Raw genomic sequence first — 21,574 nt, forward strand, 5'->3', positions numbered from 1 at the left:
TCACAGTCATAGAATCATGGAATAGATCATATAACCATTTAGGCTGGACAAGACCATCAAGTCCAACCATTAACACAACACTGCCAAGTCCACCACTGACCCATGTCCCTAAGTGCCATATCTACACGGTTTTTAAACACCTCCAGGGGCGGTGACTCAACTATCTCCCTGGGCAGCCTGTTCCACTGCTTGACCACCCTTTTGGTGAAGAGTTTTTTCCTAATGCCCAATCTGAACCTCTCGTGACACAACTTGAGGCCATTTCCTTTTGTCCTGTTGCTTGATACTTGGGACAAGAGACTGTCACCCGCCTCGCTACAGCCTCCTGTCCAGCAGCTGTGGGGAGTGCTAAGGTCTCCCCTGAGCTTCCTTTTCTCCAGCCTAAACAGCCCCGGTTCCCTCAGCTGCTCCTCACAGGATTTGCTGTCCTTACCAGCTTCATTGCCCTCTTTGGACACGCTCCGGCACCTCAGTGTCCTCCTTGTGGTGAGGGGCCCAGCCCTGAGCCCAGGGCCCGAGGGGCGGCCGCACCAGTGCCCCGCGCAGGGGGACGGGCACTGCCTGGCCCTGCTGGCCACGCTGCTGCTGACACCGGCCAGGGCGCTGCTGGCCGCCTTGGCCACCTGGGCACGCCGGGGGCTCACGCCCAGCCGGCTGCTGCCCAGCCCCCCCAGGCCCTTTTCCCCCGGCCCTTCCCAGCCCCCTGGCCCAGGCCTGCAGCGCTGCCTGGGGCTGCTGTGACCCAGGGGCAGGGCCCGGCGCTCGGCCTTGTTGAACCTCATCAGTTGGCCTTGGCCCATCAATCCAGCCTGTCCAGTCTGCTCTTCATCCTCGTGTCTTCCTGACTTTCTTTGACTCTTACTGTATTATTTCCCTTATGAAAATGCTGCACATGACTAAAGCAGAATGAGAAGCTCAGGACTGGAAATGGTTTGCATAACCTCTACACCTTCCCTGCGTGAAATATTTTAGTGCAGTGTGACTGTGTTATGAGTAAATAGAACTTCAGCGAATGAAGTAGAGTTGCAGCCTCTTATACCAGGGTAAATTTGGTCACCTCAGTCAGTGCATTTGGGAATCACAGGCAAGAAGTAAGAAATTCCAAGGTGAGTGTTAGGAGGAAAAAAATTGTGCCAAGATTGCAAGATAACTTATTTTGAAATTCTGCTGACACTGGTTTGAAGGACTGGACCCCTTTTTTTTGTGCTCATTTCTGTGGTGGCAATCATCAGCAGTTTCAGGGTCAGGAAATTATTCCCGCGTCATTCAAAGTATCATCTTACTTGATATACACAATGATTTTATGCAGCCATTCTGCCAGTTAAACTATGTCTGAATAAATGTACAGTTTTTTCTGGGGAGAAAAAAAATTACAAACTGGATTTGGTAATATCTCAGTAATTCAATGGCTGATTTTAATTTTGAAGGTCTGGTAAATTTCTGGACTATGTAATTCAAGCAATTCAATTCAAAGTGGCCTTTGGCCTTGTCCAAATAGGGATAAACAAAAGCATGAGTGTCGTATATTAGCTTACGTTAGTCAACAGAGAATTTTATGAGGTCTAGTACAGAGATGGCATTTTAGCACATGCTAACAGTCAGTTGCTCAGGGCTTACTTTTATCAGGATGGCTTCTGATTTTTTCCAGTCTTAGCAACTGACGTATATTTTTCAGGGAACAAGAATTTCCTTTGTCAGTTAGAAATGATGAAGAAACAAACTTAGCAGACTGACTCCTGAACTCTCCATTGATAGCCTTTCCTTCCACTGGGCCTCTAAAAATCTTATTTGCATATCCTGATGAAAACCCCATCACTGGGGGAAATGGCGGTTTTGTCTTGCATTCTGAAGCAATCAGTACATTTATAATTTTGGCAGTAAGTTTGGAATACAGGACTCATGACCATAAAAGATGATGTGTTAGGATCACACATCATGTGTGATCATAGGAGTATAATAAAATAAATGTAATTTTAGAACATTCTTACCATGCTGAGGTTATTCATGTGCTAGATTTCTCACAAATGGAAGAAAGAGGTATAGTAAAAATACTGAGTTAGAGGCCATGATGTTATATTGATGATGACAATAAAGTATGGGGCTTTTCTCCAGCGCTTTACATCAAACTAGATAAACACTCTTCCCCGCCCCCCCCCCCCCCCCCCCCCCATCCCCCCATTTCTGTGACAGGCACTTCAAAATAAGAATAGGTGACTATACCATTTGGAAGGTTGAACAAGTGGTGAACAGTCCAGCTGTTCAGAAAATAAGAACCAACAACTGACAATGTGTTTGAGAAACAATACCAAGTGAGGAGTACAGGAGGTGGACTTGGCAGCTATGGAAAGGAATTGGCAACAGAAAGTAAAACCCTAAGAGACAGCCTGGTTGGTGAGATGAAGGGCTCACGTAGCTGACTAGTCTGCCTCTGGTAACAGCAGCAGCAGAGGTCATTTCAGGGAAGAAAGCGAGCCTAGGCGCTTCTTGGGTCCGCTCCTTGCCACCCACAGTTGCTGTATTAGGAACAGCAGAGAGTAATAAAACTTTTGAAAGCCCTAACTTCAGGGACAAGAGGCCTGAAGGAGAACAGTGTAGTCACCGAGTGTATCCACAGCGGATTTCGTTGACTACCAGGTCTACGGTGGTTAGTGCAAGGGCTGTGCCAGTGCAAACCCATCCCATTCCTTGCTGTACACAGCTGTACTTACTGGGTTTGGAAATCCTGTGGACACCTTCAGCCTTGGCATGGAGAGAGGCCAACACACTTGACCTTCTGCTTGGCCCAGCGCAACAGACGTAACAGGTATCAGGAAAGGCAGACAGGGGGCTCGCCAGGCGGCAAACAATTCTGACTCCACCTGCCTGTAGCTACTGCTTTCTCTGTTGCATATTACAGTTAAGTTCAGTGGTTTAGATTACTTTGTTTCTGCAGCCATTTAGCTTATACTTTGAAAAGTTACTTTGAACTGGTAACAGAAAGATCATCACTAGGCTGTGCACCTGCACTTGAGAGATACTTAATAACATTTTTTCCAAGTAAACTTGTAAATTACTTGGTGAAGTATCTCCAATCCATTCATAAACTTACAGTAGTGTTAACAGGCGTACTTTCTGGCAGCACAAACCAGTTTAATTTCAGTAATGTAGGTCCATGTTCAGAGCCTAGTGAATGTTTTTTAGGATATAGAAGTCTAGAGTCATGTCCAAAACTTTTTACCTAGCTGATATCAGAAGTGATTTTCACAGCATCTGGGTGTCTTCAGTCACCCAGATGCACACTGTTCCACTGTTTCACTGCTACATATATAACTGGTTTTCCTCTTGGGACCTGTGTAGTTAGGGAAGGATTTCATGGTCTTTAATAAGAGAAATTAGTTGTTACAAAAGTAACAGGGAGTAGTAATACTCCATGGGTAACATGCTACTGGGAAGGAGTTTGACTGAGAGCTTAAGCACTAGGGTTCATTACTTGGTGTCACAGGCCTTACCATATTTCCCACATTGCTGTTCAAAACACCATCCTTGTCATCCATCAAGACTTTACTGAGCTAGAGTGCATTGCTCTTTTGGCTGGCGTAACTTTTTAAGGACAAACTGGGTGCATCTGCACTCCCTTCATATCTCCAGAGCTATCTGGGACCTCATTCAGCTACAAAAGTGTTTGTCTCTGAAAGCCATTTATTTCCTCTTTTGCAGCTGCAAGGGGATAAATACAGTTTTGCAAAGCAAAATAAAAACCAAGAAACAAACTAATTCCTGGAAAGACACCTATGACGATCCCCAGAAATTCTGAAATCAAACATGTAGATCATATAAATCCCTAGTGTGCAGGATGTTGTGTGCATACAATGCTGTGACACGAATAACATACATGAAGTCAAACTTGCTGGGATACAGAATGCGCTGAACTATACATAAATACTTTTTAACAGGCATGATCTTGTTGGCTGTACATTAAATGCTCAGAGGGGGTTCCATGGCAAGAAAAGGGTGTAGCATGGATTGGAAAAAAGCCTCGAAGGGATTATTTCAGCCACTGAGTGACCATAAAGGAAAGTTTGTCTCCTGAAATGAGGAAAGGTGCTTGCCTTTCTTTCACTTAGCTGCAGCATCAGTGCAGGTAAGACTAATACCCTGATTCAAATTGCAGGCAGGGTTCAGAGTATATTTTGCCTTGCACCTCAACAGAACTTGTTAAGAATGAAGTGCAAAAGAGTTACTGGCATATACCCCTTGGATGAGGGTGCACACCTGCGGTCAGGAATTTGCCATGATAGACAAGATCAGCTCTTGATCCTGTTATAGAATCATAGAATCATTTAGGTTGGGAAAGACCTTTAAGATCAAGTCCAACCATTAATGTAGCACTGCCAAATCCACCACTAAACTGTGTCCCTAAGTGCCACATCTACACAGCTTTTAAATATCTCTAGGGATGGTGACTCAACCACCTCCCTGCGCAGCCTGTTCCAGTGCTTGACCACCCTTTTGGTGAAGACATTTTTCCTAATATCCAATCTGAACCTTCACTGGTGCATCTTGAGGCCAGGCCAGGCAGATTTCCAGCCACTCTTACCCAACGCTAGCGTTGCCTTGGCTTGTTGTGATCCCAGTGCAGGACCCAGCACTTCTTCTGGAATCTCATACAATTGGCCTCAGCCCATCAGCACAGCCTGCCCAGGTCCCTCAGCAGAGCCTCCTGCCCTCAAGCAGATCAACACTCCCTCCCAGCTTGGTGTTGTCTGCAAACTGTCTGAGGGTGCACTCGGTCCCCTTGCCCAGATCATTGGTAAAGATATTGAACAGGACTGGCCCCAGTACTGAGCCCTGGGCACACCACTTGTGACTGGCTGCCAACTGGATGTAACTCCATTCACCAACACTCTTTGGGTCCAGCCATCCATACAGTTATTCACTGAGCAAAAAGTACACCCATCCGAGCCACAAGCAGCCAGTTTCTCCAGCAGAATGCTGTGGGAAGCAGTGTCAAAGGCTTTAATAAAGTCTAGGTAGACAACATCCACAGCCTTTCCCTCATCCACTAAGCAGGCCACACTTTTGCCCTCTCCCATACAACAACTCCTTGGTAGCTGCATGTTGGTCAGATTGGTCAGAAAGAGGTGCCCAAACAGAGTATCTTAATAAATATGGATGGGTGTTAGATTTGTGTTAAGACTTCTACCAGATTAACTAAAAAACAACATTTTTTTAAAGTGATGTTCTATGCATTTTGGTGGAATTTGAATTCTTGTCACTATTCATTTGTGCAAAAGTATCTGCCTCATAATAACAGGAATTCGCCTGCAATTTTGACTAATGATCAGTAACATCATGTGATGTCTGCTTCTACTTGTATTAATTCTTGCTTGACTTCTAAATGAACAATTTCTTCATAATATTTTTCTCTGCAAAAATGATAGTGGAAGGTGCAAGCTTCTTTTATTTTTTTTTCCCCTCAGTTTTGGGTAGTTTCTGCTGTTGAATTACCTTACCAAAAAATGTACAATCTGCCATTCTTCATTCAGGAAGAAGTTCTCCCTCATTCTTCAACTTGGTCACTCTCCTTAAATAATAGAGTTCTTAACTTTTACAATAAACCTTCAAGTTAAACTCTGAGTCTTTCCTCTACACAGGGCAGATGATAATTGGTCTGCTCTTGCCTGTCATTTCTCATCCAGGCAGCTTTCCTCTTGACCTTTCTATCTATCATCCAAGGAAAATATTCTCCAAACCTAGATCTACATGTCACATTATATAATTTTGGGCTCATAATATTTTGTAGGAATCAAGAATAAAATCCTAATTTCCCACCAGCAATATCTGTGTGTCTTCACTCTCTTCAGTGTTAATTAACAAGCTGCTAATTTTATATGTGGGTCTGCAGACCTATACCAGATGAATAACTGGAACAATTTACTCTGGAGTTTAGCAGTAGGCTTTATGTTATGTACTTTGTATGTGTACAATGAATCATAGTTCTGATCTAGCTAACAACCGGAATGAAAATATTTCACCATCCCACTTTGAACTGGTTTCTGATTTGCTGATTTTAGCAAACTGGACAGTGGTAGCATAGGTTTTCTGGTTTAATAAAACAAGAGAGACAGACGCTAACTTGCTTATTTACTGCTATTATATATATTTACTATAGGTTCTTATAGTATTCTTTTATCGTACTTTCATATAATCCTGTTCTAATGACCTTTGCTCCATCATCTGCAGTTATATTTTAATGCTGTTTTGACCATGAACTTGTAATCTGATTTCAAAATTTATCTTTCTTTATCAATCAGTCCTCCTCATTACTCTCAAAATCCCCCAAATCCAATTTCCCTGCTTAGGAACAAATTTTTTAGGCCTTCAACTGCTATTATCTTTTATATTAATGACCTGGGTATTTCATATGTAGCCTGTCTCAAGCTGATTTCCATATGTCTTGGTCTAATAAGGAAAAAACTAAACCAAAACAAAAGAAATTCATGAACAGAACATGAATAGCAGTAACAGAAAGAGAAAACAAATGAAAAAAACCCCAACACCAACCTTGAAGCCTGAAAGAAGAATTAAACTTTTAGATAAAATAAGTAGAAAGAAGTAGGAAAAATTGCTGAAAACAGAAGGTGGCAACAATTGCTGCATTATGCTAGTACTTTCTTCAGTGCTGGTTGGTAGCTGCTGGAGTGGAATAAAAATACACATGAAAAATGAATGCTGTTTGTATACCTCTTGGTTTGTTTCCTTTTGAACTTTCTCTCAGAACTATCACAGGGCCCAAGAGCAGGTATGCGGAAGGCACAGACCATGCGTCTGCAAAATTCAGCTCCATTCGCCAGCCTAACACAGTCACCACAGCCTTCAACAGTTTAATTAATTCCCCCTTTTTTGCCAGCAAAAGGAAAATAACACTACTTGTCTACTTCATAAGAGCACTGTAATAGTACAGCGATTACTGGAAGATAAGGTTTGTTAACAATTTTGAAATAGTAACTCTCCACCTACCAAGATCTAGCTGGGAATTTTCAACTATCAAGTCTCCTAAACAAACAAGGCAAAAGAATGTAAAATACGTTACTTTTAATTATTATTATTTATTATTTGTGCAGAATCTCCATAAGCACTGTTAATTTAATAACAGATTATTACGACATTTGAATTAAGCGATCAGCCATGGTGAATAGTTGCTAATATCAACTTCAGCTGGAATGAAATCCACCATTTAACTTCTGCTGAGGTTGCCTGTATATACAATCCTTCTCAAACTGTAGATAGGGTATGTTTGATGCTATGACTATATCAGCACAGCAAATGAAGAAACTATTTGTTATCGTACAAATGATATGTTGGGTTTGAACATGCTGTCTGATAGCCTTATGAGACATTTTCGCAAGCATTTCGGTTTGGCTATACCATTTCTTATTTGACTTATTTAGCAATATTCTTTTATTGTCAAACTTTGGGACCCAGGTACTGCCAGGTACTGGCCATAATAGATTTTCATCTCTTTTTGTTTAGCAACATTGCTCAGCATTGAAAATGAAAATTAAGAGTAATGAAAAAACAAAAGCGGAAGGAATAGCATTAGAATTACTGTGAATTGCTCAGGATCCAAACCACACTAAGGAGGATTTGTGAAACTGGATTTAGTACATTAATACAATAGTACATTGTATTAATTCTATCAGCCTGAGAGCTGTAATGTTAACTTTTTTCTTTGGACAGTAGAATGTTGCCTGAACTGCATGGTTTTGGTCATGCAATGAGTTTTGGTCAAAACTGTGTTTCCTGGGACCAAAAAACAGAACAAAGAGATGAAAAAGACCTTTTAGAGATCATTCAGTTCACTGCCTGGCTGATGGACTATTATCCATGATCTTTATTTAGTTCAGTTCTAAAATTCCCAAACAACAAAGGTCTTACAACAACTGTAGTTTACACTCAAAAATTATCAATATGTGATAATATATCAAAAACGACCAATATGTGATAATGTATAAACAACCAACAATACGTGATGACAATATTAATCTACATAGTATATTAATATTTTTAATAAAACAAACTGGTCCCATGACCTATTATGCATTTGTTTGAAGTATATAAACATCTAAGTAGTGACACAAGGAGCAGGACTATTAAAATGCTTTTGTATAGCAGAGACGAGATGGAAACCTGAGGCATTTATGCAGAGTATGGGCAAAAGAAGGAAGAGAAAGGAGAGAAACCCCCATAAAGGAACTTCTTGTCAAGTAATTTTAGAACTATAGCAAATGCATTTCCCTTGATAAACTGGCACTCAGAGCAACTTACTGAAATGCCCTGGCAACAATACTGGAGATGACCAAGATGATACCAGATGCTGTAAGAATATACCATGAATCCGACCTGTTCTGCAGACAGACAAAAAGGGAAATGGTCAAAGAAAACTGAAACTATTATCCCAAGTTTGTCAATAGCAGAGCCAAGATTAGAATCCACCTCTAGTAGGTACAGTTTCCTCCCTACACAGAGATATATATAGTATTTCTGTTAGCAATAATGTATGGATACTAACAATTTATCAAAGTTAAGTATTTTAGATCTTAACTTCTGCAACACAAAGAGTTAGTGACGCTTGACATTAGGAAGCCAGCAAGTCCTTAAAGAGGATATTCAGGTCAACAATTTATTATTTTTAATAATACCTAATTACTTCAGATTGTATATGTTGAGTTTAAGATCCATAGATAATATTGCTTGTTTGTGACACTCCAGCAGTATAGCTAAAGCCTATACTCTTTAATAATTACAACCATGTTGAGATCCTGGATGTCCTTGTCCTTGATTATAACGGGGGCTGTGTACTCACAATTTTAAATAAAGTAAATGGATCTGAATATACGAAAACTATGGCTTAATTTTCTGGAAACTACCAGTCATGGTGACTCCTTTGGTAACTTCAATGCAAAATCAGGGCCCTATCAGCCGCTTTTTAAATGAGCTGTGTCTTAAACCTGATGATTCTTTCCCTAAGAAAATCCAGAGAGGCAGTAACAAAGCTAAAATTAGAAATCAGGAGCTGTAGCTTCCAAGGGAATGCACATTACGTGACATTTTTTCAATACCACAGGCATTTTCTGTTAGTGAAAAAGACTTACAGAATATACTCCACAATGTAAAAATCTTCCTTCGAAACTCAGTGTTGGATGACAGCAATGGTGTTTATTTACCAAATTTTAAACCCCTAACATTTAAAAGAAACAGTGGAGAACAATATAAATAATTAATTCTGATGACTAAATAACGACTATAGCATCACAACTTGTAGTTACAATGGTGTCATCAAAGCTATGCAACTGCTTTAAAAAATAATACATGCAGTCAAAACAGTAATCTGTGGAGGTACCATAATTTGTTCAAAGCACATCATGCAGTTAATCATTCTCCAGAATACCTTCATGAAACAAAACTTTGCTTATATATACACCCGATGCTGAAAACTACAGACTTGGGTGGAACATTTCATTGTTCACAGAGAGTGGTGAAAACCATCTGTAAATACAAATCATGGCACATATTTGAAGAATGCAGCTGCTAACAGCCAAAATACAGAAAATGGAATTTTAAGAACAAAGAGAAATTATTTATCTCAGGAATATTCCAGAAAAAGTTTTGGCCCCTGTGAGCTCTCCACACCCAGCAAATCACAAGCAAATTAGGAACTGCACAGTTGGAAAACGTCACATTACAACCAGCTAGAGCAAAGCACCATTTGCATATGGAGGTTCCCACTGAGGAGTATGGTCTCCAAAAGCTGATGGGATAGCTCTTGTTTACTCTTAACGCAACAATCATAAACCTCTTTAAAATAATGGTTTACAGCTGAACAGGTAAAGCCAACATTTTACATTCCACTTAAGTCTACTGAAATGCAGTGTGCTCTGCAGATACTACGGTTTGGATAGCTTAGTCATGCCAGACAAGACTTTACCACTGAGAAATATAGGGTTTAACAGACTTGTAAATTTGAAAATAATTCTTCTAACATTTGCGTAGCAAAGCAGCCTCTGTGCACCTACCACATTCTCAGTTCTAAGAGCAATTGCAAAGGCAACACAGCTGGGTCACAAAATGAGCACTGGGCATACGCTGGGCATCTCCTGGGAACAGCTCCGGGCCACGCTGTGGGGGACGTCCTGCATTTGTCCTCATTTTCATCCAGACAACCGTATAACCGACCACTTCGGATTACTCTTCTACTGACCCCCATGTTGTGTTACAAGACAGTGCTTAGGTGACCAGCCATTTCAACTTCATGTTACCCCCTCCTCACCTTCGACAGGGAAAAGTAGTAACGTTACATATCTACATGGTAGGGGAAGAAGGGTAATTAAGTTGGCGAAACCGATTAGAAACATTGAGATAAAAACTGGCACTGCCGAACTCCTGGAAGAAGGCCAGCCTGAACTACCGTTATCTCGGTCTAATATTTTTTGGGGGCGGTAGGTGGAGGCGGGCAGCAGTCCTGGGCGAACGGAGGGCCCTTCCAGAGGCTTGCTGGAAACGCCCACGCCCGACCGACTCATACATCGCCTCACACAGCGGCTACGCAAAGCCAGAGGCCGGCGGGGGCAGCCGATCCACACCCGGCGCCGCCCGCCACAGCTTCCCGCCCCGCGCGGCTGCGAAGGGCGCCTCCCGCCGCCCCGGCCCGCGGCAATGCGCATGCGCTGTGGGCGAGTGTGCGGCCCGGAGCCGGAGGGAGAAGGAGGAGGAGGAGGAGGAGGAGGAGGAGGGCGGCACGGTACGTGGAGGGCGGTGCGGTGGGGCTGCTCGCTCCCACTTTCCCCTGCACTCTTCTGTGGCGCCGTGTCCTCGGAGCTGCGTCCCCGTTTCCCTCCGTTCGCGGCTTGCGCCGGGCCTCGCCGCGCCTCGCCTCAGGCGGGACGGGGGCGCCCGCGCCTCCGCCCGGGCCCCGCCGCTGCCTTACCCCCGCGCACGGTGCTGCCGGTGGGCGCCACCTGCCTGCCCCGGTCGGCGGGACCCGGCGGGGGACGTGAGGGGGCGAGGGCCAGGGGCACCCGCCCGGCGGGGCGGGAGGGGCTCGGCAGGCACGGAGGAGGCGGCCTGGCCTTGCGGCCGCCCGTGGCGAGTGGGACAGTCGGTTCGGGTCTGCTCGCCGCTCTTCGGGGTAGTTTACAGAAAGGAAGAAAGGGAGGTGCGCTGCACAGGTGCCGGCAGCCTGGTATCCCTTCACAGCCGCTCACTTCCTAAAGCACGTAACTCTCCTGAAAACCTGTGTGAGAGATACGCACTCATTACGTGCCCTTGCCGCAGTTTTGCAGTCTGTCGTCTGGACTGGGGAATTTGAGAATCACAGAAACATTTATAGTGTCGGTTTTCCACGTTTCCTCTTTTTTGACATGCTGATAGCACAAACAGTAACTGGGGCTTGGGTTAACTGCCATTGAAAATAATTTATGTTCAAGTGCTAGATAATTTATGTCATGGGCAGGCAGGATGATGTTGTGATGCAGGGCCGGATCCTGAAAAATAACAAACATTGTATGAGGTGCTGTGCCCTTTGTATTTCTTGTTAGGAAAAGGTGTGCTCTAGGTGTAATAGTTACTGAATATTTGTGGTGCTGCAGTGATGCCTGATGTCTATGAACATATCGAAACAGCTACATCGAAAATGATACATCTTTTTTGAAAGGGGTAAAAAACTAAAAACTGGCCAGATTTTCTGAGAGAATCTTTCTGTTAAGACCCTGGGAGGACAACATTTGAGGGGCAGGGAAGGTGATCATTTGAAGCGGGCTATAACCCCCTGAAGCTATGTTGGCCTGCTGGCATGAGAAGGAACAGTTGCATTAGCTGGACTCTGGCCATCGTGAAGGCTCTGAGGCCACAAACACTACAGTTGTTAAGCTCCTGTGAGCCATTCAGTTTCCCCAACAGAAAGATGCTAGGCCCATGGAAGTAGCCCACAGGTGGATTCAGGTTTCTGGTCGCCAGTTGAACCATACTGCTAAGGAAGCATATGTCAAAACTACAGTACTGTGTGTCCAGTTGTGGGCTCCCCAGTACAAAAAAGACAATGCCATACTGGAGCAAGTCCAGTGATGGGCCACAAAGATGATTATGTGTGTCTGACATGTGAGTTGAGGCTGAGAGAGCTGGGACTTTTCAGCCTGGAGAAAAGACAGGTCAGTGGGATCTTACAAATGTATATAAATACATGATAGGAGGGAGTAAAGAAGATGGAGCCAGACGTTTTTTAGTACTATGCAGGAAAAGCACAAGAGGCAATGAGCACAAATGATACATTAATTATTTTCATTTAAACAGAAGAAAAATTATGTATGGCTATGGTAATTGAACACTGGAACAGGTTCCCTACAGAGGTTGTGGTGTCTCCATCCTTGGAGATAACCAAAAGCCAACTGCAGATGATCCTGAGCAACCTGCTCTGGTTGACCCTACTTGAACAGAGGGATTGGACTAGACAAATCTCCAGAGGTTCCTTCCAACCTTGCCAATCTATGATTCTCTAATGTACTTGTAGAAATGTGTCTTTGTTTTATCTAAAGAAACTGGTTTGTTTTTTTCCCCAGTGCTTTGTTGTTTTACTATTCAGTTGCTGTAAAGCAGTGAAAGTTTTTAGTGTTCATTTTATCTGTCATTAGTAATACTTGGTTTGCTCTGCAGATGTCCTGTAGCATGGCTGGTGAAGAGGACTTTGTTTTGGAAGAAAAAAGATTCAAGCAGTACTGTGAAGAATTTATTAAACGTTCACAGCAAATAGGAGATGGTTGGGAGTGGAGAACTACCAAGGTAAAATAATCATAGTGGTACTTTTTAGGTACCGTTGCTGGCATTTTCTGACATTTTTGAGCTGTTGAGAACACCACAAGCTGAAACATCCTTCAGGGGAGTTTACAACATGTGAAATAAATGGCATTTTACACAGCTGGTCCAAAACCAAAATAGTGCATAGGTGGTTTATATGAGGATTTAGGCCAGTACATGTATTGAACAGGGTTTGTGAATTCAGAAACTGCTGGGATAGTCTAGTGCCACTTATGTAACAGAGGTGTAGGATTACCTGAGGTGATTTCGATCTTGATCAGAAAATGTCTCTTAAGGCATTATGCAGTCTTCATTTTCAGAATTTCCAATGATGGGAAAACAGTCTCAGCTCTTGACAAGACTTTTGAATGGTTGGCTATGCTTAAAATTAAACTATTTAAAAAAACCCAAAACACTGTTACTTCTAAATTTAACTGCCCAGCTTAATCTTCCAGCCATTGGTAGTTACACCTTGTCTGCTAAGGTGAGGAGCCGCCTTTTATTAGAATTCTCCCTGTTTTGGGACTTCAGTTTCAGACCTTAACCTTGTCATTGTAAAAGCAAAACATGTTGAGCTCCCTGACTGTTAGATGTTTTCTAGTATTTTAATCATCCTTGTGGATCTCCTTTGAATACTGTCCAGTATATGAAAATCCTTTCTCAGCTGTGAGCAGAACTAGACAATGAATGTGCTATCACTGTGAAATTCAAACCTTCCTACTCTGGGCAAGTGCTTGTGGTTATATATCGAAGGATAACTTTAAACCTTTAAGCTAAAACAGTACATAGTCTTTGTTCTAGATGTGTGACTTCATGTTTTGTATTAAAATACATGTTAGTTGCATACAGCAACCTGAACAATCTGTCTGTATTAATCATCAGTCCTTATTATTTGCTGCTTCCCCGTAATTTTCAAACCGCACCAACAATAATTACATATTGTTTCTAGGTCATTAATCAAAATTTTAAATAGCGTGGGGCCAAGACTAGTCCCACAGGACACCATTAGAATCATTTCTTTTATGATCATTCTCTATTTTTTAAGTTACACTTGAAATCTATGAATTAATCATTTTTTCATTTGTTAGTGTATGTCAGATTAGTGTGGGATTATTTTAGTTTTTTAATTTCTGCTGATGGAATCAATAGTTGAGCATATATTGTTACAACTTTTATGCTTATCAACCAAACACGTATTTTTAAGTTACCTGACAAAGTCTATTTTTCTTAAAAAGTAACTACATTTATTGAATATATTTCTACCCAGTATATAAAAATAGATAGATTTATGCTGGCTTTGTCCAAAGTTCAGTTGAACTTCCACAGTGCTCGAAGACTTAAATAAGATCAGCATTTCTTACATACTGATTTAAAAATATCTAATGATAGCCATTTCATGCTAGTGTCCAGCTTAACCACTGCTGTACTAAAACCTTTGTAATAGTTATGGATTATGGCTACATGATTTGTGTTTGTTCTGTAATAGCAGAAAGATTTTGAATACTTGCTTTTTCTACTTTGTATGCTTCTGTTATTTTCCATCTATTAGTAAATTCACACTGTTTTAGGATTTCATTTTGCCACACTTTTTTTGATGGGTGAGCAATATAGGTTTTCGTAGGTTTATTTGCTTCTCTGACCAGTTTTCTGTATTGGATGGTTTGGAATACTCATTATTATCTGTGTATTACTTCTTTGTGCTGTAGAAAACTTACTGCTATAGCTTCCCTGGCTTCCCCTGCTGCCACTTTAATTAGTGGTTTCCCATGCTTTCATGAATTTTGGGGAGAAAAACCATGCTTGTACCATTTTGAAATGCAGGAAGTCTCAGGGTAAATGTATGCCGTCATTTCTAGATAAGTCATTGTCCATTAGCATTTGTAACCCTTTCATCACTGATGAAACAGAATTGCAGTAAGAAGCAGGATTTTGGCTTAGATGCATTCTGTTTAGAAGTCTTTAAAAGACTGCAAATATTAGCCAAGTGTTACAATGCACCCTTTCTTACAGGCAACCATTTGAAACTTTAGATTTCAGTCCAAGGTTATATTTGTGCGGATTTATTCAACAAAGAAAGATGCTTTAAGCCTCTATTGGGAATTTAATACGTGGGTCAAAGTTTGAACTTACTGTGAAATAGGAAGCTTTGCTGGAAATAGCAGAATGAGGTAGATTTTTGTTCTCACGTATAAAAAAAATGTAAGAATCTTTTTTTTTTTTAATTGGTGACTCCATGATTTCAGTGTGTGATAAAAACCTGACTATTGAGACCATCCTTTTATAGTGTGTAGTCTGGGAAGGAAGCTTTTTGTTAACAAGATGTCTCATTGTCTTTTTGTGGTTTTTTGTTTTTTTTTTTTTTTTTTTTTTTACCAACATATGTGTTGTGGGTAATTTTGCTGATGTAATGCACTTGGATCTCATTCCTCATTCCATACTCACGTGAATACACCCATTGATAGCAATAAGACCACACAAGTAAACCAGTAGAACTGTGTTCTTGTGTTCCCATGTTTTCTGTAGAGATTAAATTTAGATGATGAAATACTCATTGTTTTGGTGGAGCTGGATCTTGTGGCATAAGTTCACATGGGCAAAGCAGAACACTGTATTTACAACTGTGAGTGAAATGTTCTAAACTATGTTATTTTTATAAACTGTGTTGGTGGGTTTTTTTTGCCCAAGAAGAAAGCGGTAAAAAATCCAAGAGCACCTCTGCTGTCGGACCTGATGGAGCTAAACTTGGGTGCTGTGTTCAGGGATGGATAGCTAAATCAGGGTGTGAAGGCTGTCCTGTGTTTGTTTTCTGCTTTATGTATTTCATATCTAGTTAGGTTAATCTAAGTAATCATATAAAAGGCTTTATTAGTTCACTTTTGTTTATGATGCTCACAAGACAGCTGGAATAGAAATGGACTCCCTTTCCACATTTAATGAGATCAAAGTCCTTGTTAAAGTATCGATTTATTTACAGGGGTGGAAGTGTACAAGATACGTGACACTACAGGGAGTGCAACAGGAAGGGTGCTTCTCTTTCTTGCTACCTCTCCTCTAGCCTTTGACATACAGCTCTCAAATGCAGAGACTGCTAACTTCATGTTTGTGTCTATCCATAGATATTTTTTCATGGCACTCAAATACTACAGAATTTAAAGGCAATGGAGCTTGGCTCTTTTATGCTGACAGGACGAACTGGTTCGGGGAGGTGAATGTTACATCCAGCCCTTCTCTGGCAAAGCTCATTGTGCCTGGGGGCGTTTACCTCTGTGGGTGGCGGTAGTACTTCGCTGCTTGTAGGGAGATAAATACCTATGCAGGTCGCTTTGCTCTTGCTGACACTCCCTTGAAGCTGCAGGAGAGACTTGAGAGTGAGAAAAGTGGCTTTGGTATCACCACGTTAAGCTTAATTTTTTTGTCACTGTTGCATAATTCTTCACTGCACAGGTTGCAGTTGATACTGCAGCTAGAACATCCAGCACAGTTTGGCGTATTCATGCTTTTGATGAGATTTAGTGAGAAAATAAGGCATGTGGTAGGAGAAGTTATGAGCAAGGTAATTGCTCATAGTATGATTCATGCTTGAAAATTCATGGACAAAAATACATGTAGCGACCATTACTGTTTTTTATGTGTGAAACTCATAAGAACAAAGCAAACAAGTAGCCCATAGTGATTTTGGAGGTACATATATTCTATACTGTCCTTGAAAAGAGAGAACTAGTGTGTCAGAATAAAACCTATGTTGATTGAAAGGTCAGAATACATGAGATAAACTGTCAGCAATGACAGATTAACCGGAGTTGAATTATAGTTAAATTTGCAGCCTTGTCAAGCAACTTAGTGCTACAGTAATGAATTTTATATAGAGACTGTTTTGAATAGAATCCTTTTTCATCAGATGTTCCACATGTGCTTTCTATGTTTCTCTAAAATAAAACATAATGAAACAGCTAATAAACCCCTGATTTATTTGTTTCCTTTGAGAAATAAGTTCTTAACGTGCAACTACTGATCTTTGTGTTGTGCATACTCTTTTCTCCCTTTCAGAGTGTATGTTCTTCCAGTGATCAGTTATTAAACTTTTTTTCTCTTCTAATTAAAAAAAAATAATGTTTATGTATGTGTGTGGATAGTCAGGTCAGCAAGGGGGAAAAGCTCCTAAAACCTTCTCCTGCCACTCTGAAATTGCACAAGGGTCTTTTACAACAGTAGACCATGCGGCCTGGGAAGCAGAATGATAAAAAGGGAACTGGAAGAAGGTACAGCTTTCTCTTACCTTTGACCCTCAGAGGTGATTAAGAGAAGGGAACAAACTGTGACTGCACACATAAGTTCTGAAGTGTCTTGTTTGAGTTTTTTTGGTTTTTTTGAGGACTTTGATGAGAGCGAACTGAGCAAAAATAAACCAATCTAGCAAGAATTGGGAAGTTTATACTGGGGTGAATTCATTGCTTGAAATAGGTAAAAAATGTTAATAGCTGTTCCTCTCTTCATGACCTTAGTGAGCTGTCTTCCAGTTCTCTGGCACTCATCCTGATCTCCAGGTAGCAGTTGTCTTATTCAATTAGTAGCTATATTAAATTTTATTTTTACTGTTCAGGTGTTTGACTTCCTTTAACACCAAGAACTAGTGCAAAATACCTGTGAGAAGATACTGAGAAGCAATGCAGTCATTGGTGCCTATAAAAAGACTTGGAGCTTATGCCTAAATAGCATGCTCTGTTTATTTTCTAGAACAGTGATGGCATTTAGCATTTTGGTTACAGAAAATATTTTTTGTTTTCTGAACACAGGACCTTGGTGATGGTTATCTTAGTAAAACACACTACCAAGTAAGAAACAGAAACATCCCACCAGATCTCAAGGAGAAAAACAATGATAACTGTGAACAAATGTTATGTACACATGTTGAAGTAAGTACACATTTTAGACTTTTGTGTTTATAAAATAAATAATTTTCAGAATTTTGAAAAAATACTATACTATTAAATTATGTCCCTCCAGAAAGATTACAGAACTTAAGTTAGCAGTGGCTGTTAATTATTCTTCCTACAGTTGTACTTGTTCAGTTTCATAGCTATATTGGTGATGAAAACTGGGAGGAAATGCAAAGGCTCCAGCATTTTTTATATATGTATTTTCCTCACTGAAGGATAATGTTTGTTTGCATGTTGATTCACTAACATTAAGGAAACTTGCCTTTTCTGGACAAAGAGTAAGCATCAAGGTTTAATTATTTTAGAGATAAATATTAAAACACAGAAAAGTTCTTGAGGATAATATTATTTTGAAGTGATATTTACTGAGTAAGTTACGTTCAAGAGTTTTATACTGGGTGTATGCTTTTTTACTGTGAAACTAACTTAAAATACTGAGCATTTTTTTGAAACTGGTGGTAGGAAATAAAATAGATTTTGTATTCTTGAAGGAGAATAAACTTTCTTCCAGAAAATGAAAACCATTCATTAAACTCAGGGTGAGCTTATCTGAATAATTATTTGCTTGTTTGATTCTGTGTTAAGACTTCCAGTTTACTGACTAATCAAGATATAAACAGTAGAAATTCACTCCCTTGTTATGTTGTTATCGTAAATACAAAAAGAAAGCTTAGATTATAATTGACTGAAAACAGTGTGTTCTATATATTATAAACTGTTGAGTAGATGGCTATGGAATATTTTTCAGTTACCTTGTTCTGCATCAATTCCTTTTCCTTTTTCATCAGCACACTGTTGTTTTTTTTTCTCCCACAGAGACTCCGATATGGGGTCTGAAATGAGTATTCTTTTGGCCTAGTTTCGAAGGAAATGGCATTTAAAACAATCATGCTGTCATGTTAGTCTGTAATTTAGTTATTTCTACTGATTTTTTCAGTTCACTGCAGGCTTCAGCTGTATTTTAAAGAGGGGTAGATACCAAAAAGTATTTGTTTCTTAAAAATTTTGTGAAAGCAGTTGGCTGGCTAGATGAGCATTACTTTTACTAGTAGGTAGAAGAATGATCTTTATGTTCTATTTGGCTAGGCAGTGCGTGTACAGAACTGGACTGAAGCAGCACCTTAGTCACTCAGAGTGCCATGATGGACACCTAGGGTTCACATAACATAAGTAAGCTGGAAACAAGACATGGTTCTGTTACCAGTATGGCAACTTTATTCAAACTACTAACAAAAAAAAAAGAAAAAAGAGAGCGAGAGAAAATTTTACAACTTCATTGCTGATAACACCAGCTTTGATATGAATTGAAATCCATATAATCTTTAGAATCTTTTGCTTGCATATGTTTGATAAGTACCAATTATAAGTATAGTACGTAAGTTATCTGAAGGGTAGCTGAAGCATTTAAAGTGTTCCTTTAATTTAAATTCTAATGCTTCTTAAAATTAAGGCTAATATCAATGCTTCAGAAGTTGTTACTTAATTGTCACTGCAGCAGTGTTTGTATGCTTTTGTCCTGACTTGTAAGAACAGATTTTTATTTACATTCAGAACGGTTTTTGACGATTGACTTTATTTTAGTAATGAATCGAATCTTCATTACAGAGCATATTGTAAAGGAACATCTTGTAAAAAGCTGTTGAGTCCTTCTGGAAAGAAGTATCAGCTATAGACAAAGTACCACAACACAAAAAGGGCTTCAGAGCCTGTAACATACTGAAACAGAGTCTTTAATATACTCAAACGTAATCATAAACAGTCTTTCATAGACTGAAATACGATTCCGGGCCAAACTGTGGTTTATCAAGATAGTAATATTAGTAAGTACCAACTAGTAAGTACCTACTGAAATACTGTGAAAGATTTCCATGTTTTGAATCATAGAAATGTCTAGGTTAGAAGGGACCTTGATCGCTAGCTGGTTCTCTTTGAGAAGGCCTTTGTTCATGTGTAGTGAAAGTAAAGGTAAGAGTGAAGCAAGCAAAAGGTCTTAGAAAATTTTCTAGGTTATGAGACCTGAGGGTGTGCATAAGGAAAAAAAAAAGCTTCCTCTCCAAAATACTCACTGCCTAATAGAAATTATGTCAAATTTATATTCGTCATTGGACTGAAGGGTAACCAGGCTGTTAAACTTATTTAATCTAGAAAGTGGGAGAAGCACACCAATAGGTTGGAAAATGAATTTTTCTATGGATACATAAAGTAGGACTATATATTTAACACTAGAAGAAAGATGGAAATGGTGACTGCAGAGGGGGATAAATTTGCTCAGGCAAAGCAGTGTATGTATAAGATGCATTTTTTTTTTCTGCAGATGTTGCATGTGAGAGTCTTGTTGCATTGTTCTAATGCTCTGTTACTTAAATAGGTTTTGTTTTTGTAAAAATACACATTACACCCATAAATCACATGGGTGTTAATGGAGTTACTGCATCTCTTTCAATTAGTTATCGAAATCCATTCTGATGCATAGAGTTCAGCAAAAGTTGTGGTTTTGGTAGAACTTTGAAAGATTTCCACTGGTTATATGCATTCAAGGTTTAGCATTTTTTTTCCTTAGAAAATCTCTCTCTCTCTCTATTTGAAGACTAATGGAGCTCTAGACAAGAATTTTAATTTATTTTGGAAAAAAAATTGGCCATTGTCTGATACTTGCATATTTCACAATTTTCAGTTCCAGAATTGCTGTTATAATTAGATTTTTCTATATTGTATCTCTACTATTTGTGTCGTATTAGAGAGATTTCCATCTTTCAGTAGTCTGATCATCTTCTTCAAGGCATGATAGGACATATGACACAATTTTACATAAGATAACTAACTAGGAACAGAAAGAAAGGGAAAATAAGGAAAGTAAGGTCCCAGTGGTCAATATCCATTGTTAGTAACAGACAGTGTTGACAAAAAGAAAAGGGAAAAAATGTATTGTAGTATATGATGAGGCACAAGAAGCCACAAGATTTTCTTCTCCTATTCCTGTGAATCCAATTCAGAGATAACAAATAGAAAGTTAGTTTTGGTAGGCAAGCTGAAAATTATGAAGAAAATTAGAAGACAGATTTTTGAAGCTGGGTGGAAATACAGGAAAGTTATCCATCGTGAGGCTTTAACTCCTATTTAAGTAGTTGAACCAAAGACACATCAGGGGAGGGGTGATGTTGAATAAATCAGTGAGTATATTGTAGCGAAGAGTAGAATTAGGATGTTGAAACTGCAAAGAAGCAATATTATTACTGTTCTGTTCATTTTTAATCTGTGAAGGGATACTGAAGTCTAACAATACATATAATGTTAGGGAAAACAGAATACCTGAAGTAACTTTATTCAAATAGAAAATAAGTTATCACAGTATCAAAAATGTACTAATCTTATGGGATCTCCAGGGAACCTGATCAAATTATTTATTGTTTATTTTGGCTCATTGGTCTTATAGATAGTTAAGGTTTCCAACTTGCCATCTCATTGTCTGGTATCTAAATACCTGAAGCCTTTCTGGTGAAGGAGCGATGAATAACTATGTATTCTGGTCTTTTCTACAGAGCAGTCTGTATTACGTGGTGTGCTTGCTTCCATTTATACAAGTTGTATTTTCATCTGAATACCAAGAATAAAATTGTGTGTGGGTTTCTTTCCGCTTATTTTAGATATCTGCAATATAGAGCTTGTCACTTAAATCTTTGTTTCAGCCTGAAGAGGTAAGAAAGCATGTTGAGGTATAAGTCAGTCAAACTATTTTAGGTGTCTCCTCTAGGAGGAAGGTGAGTCTAAAACTGTCTGATTTTCTTCACTGATAATCAAGAGAAACTAGG

At 39.8% G+C, this 21,574-nt stretch overlaps 1 protein-coding gene across 2 annotated transcripts in view; it reads left to right on the forward strand.

The window, feature by feature from the left end:
- Positions 1–10,695: 10,695 nt before the first annotated feature.
- The window catches only part of ATG10 (autophagy related 10), a 90,047-nt gene continuing 79,168 nt past the window's right edge, over positions 10,696–21,574 (forward strand). The window contains exons 1-3 of one of the 2 annotated variants that reach the window (XM_055790480.1): positions 10,696–10,780; positions 12,688–12,813; positions 17,622–17,741. In XM_055790480.1, coding sequence (XP_055646455.1) covers positions 12,688–12,813; positions 17,622–17,741 — 246 coding nt within the window. In that variant the 5' untranslated portion in view covers positions 10,696–10,780. The remainder of the gene's footprint in view (positions 10,781–12,687; positions 12,814–17,621; positions 17,742–21,574) is intronic. The other variant, XM_055790479.1, reaches the window with a different exon arrangement.

Source organism: Falco peregrinus, chromosome Z (assembly GCF_023634155.1).
Source record: "Falco peregrinus isolate bFalPer1 chromosome Z, bFalPer1.pri, whole genome shotgun sequence".
Classification (NCBI taxonomy): domain Eukaryota; kingdom Metazoa; phylum Chordata; class Aves; order Falconiformes; family Falconidae; genus Falco; species Falco peregrinus.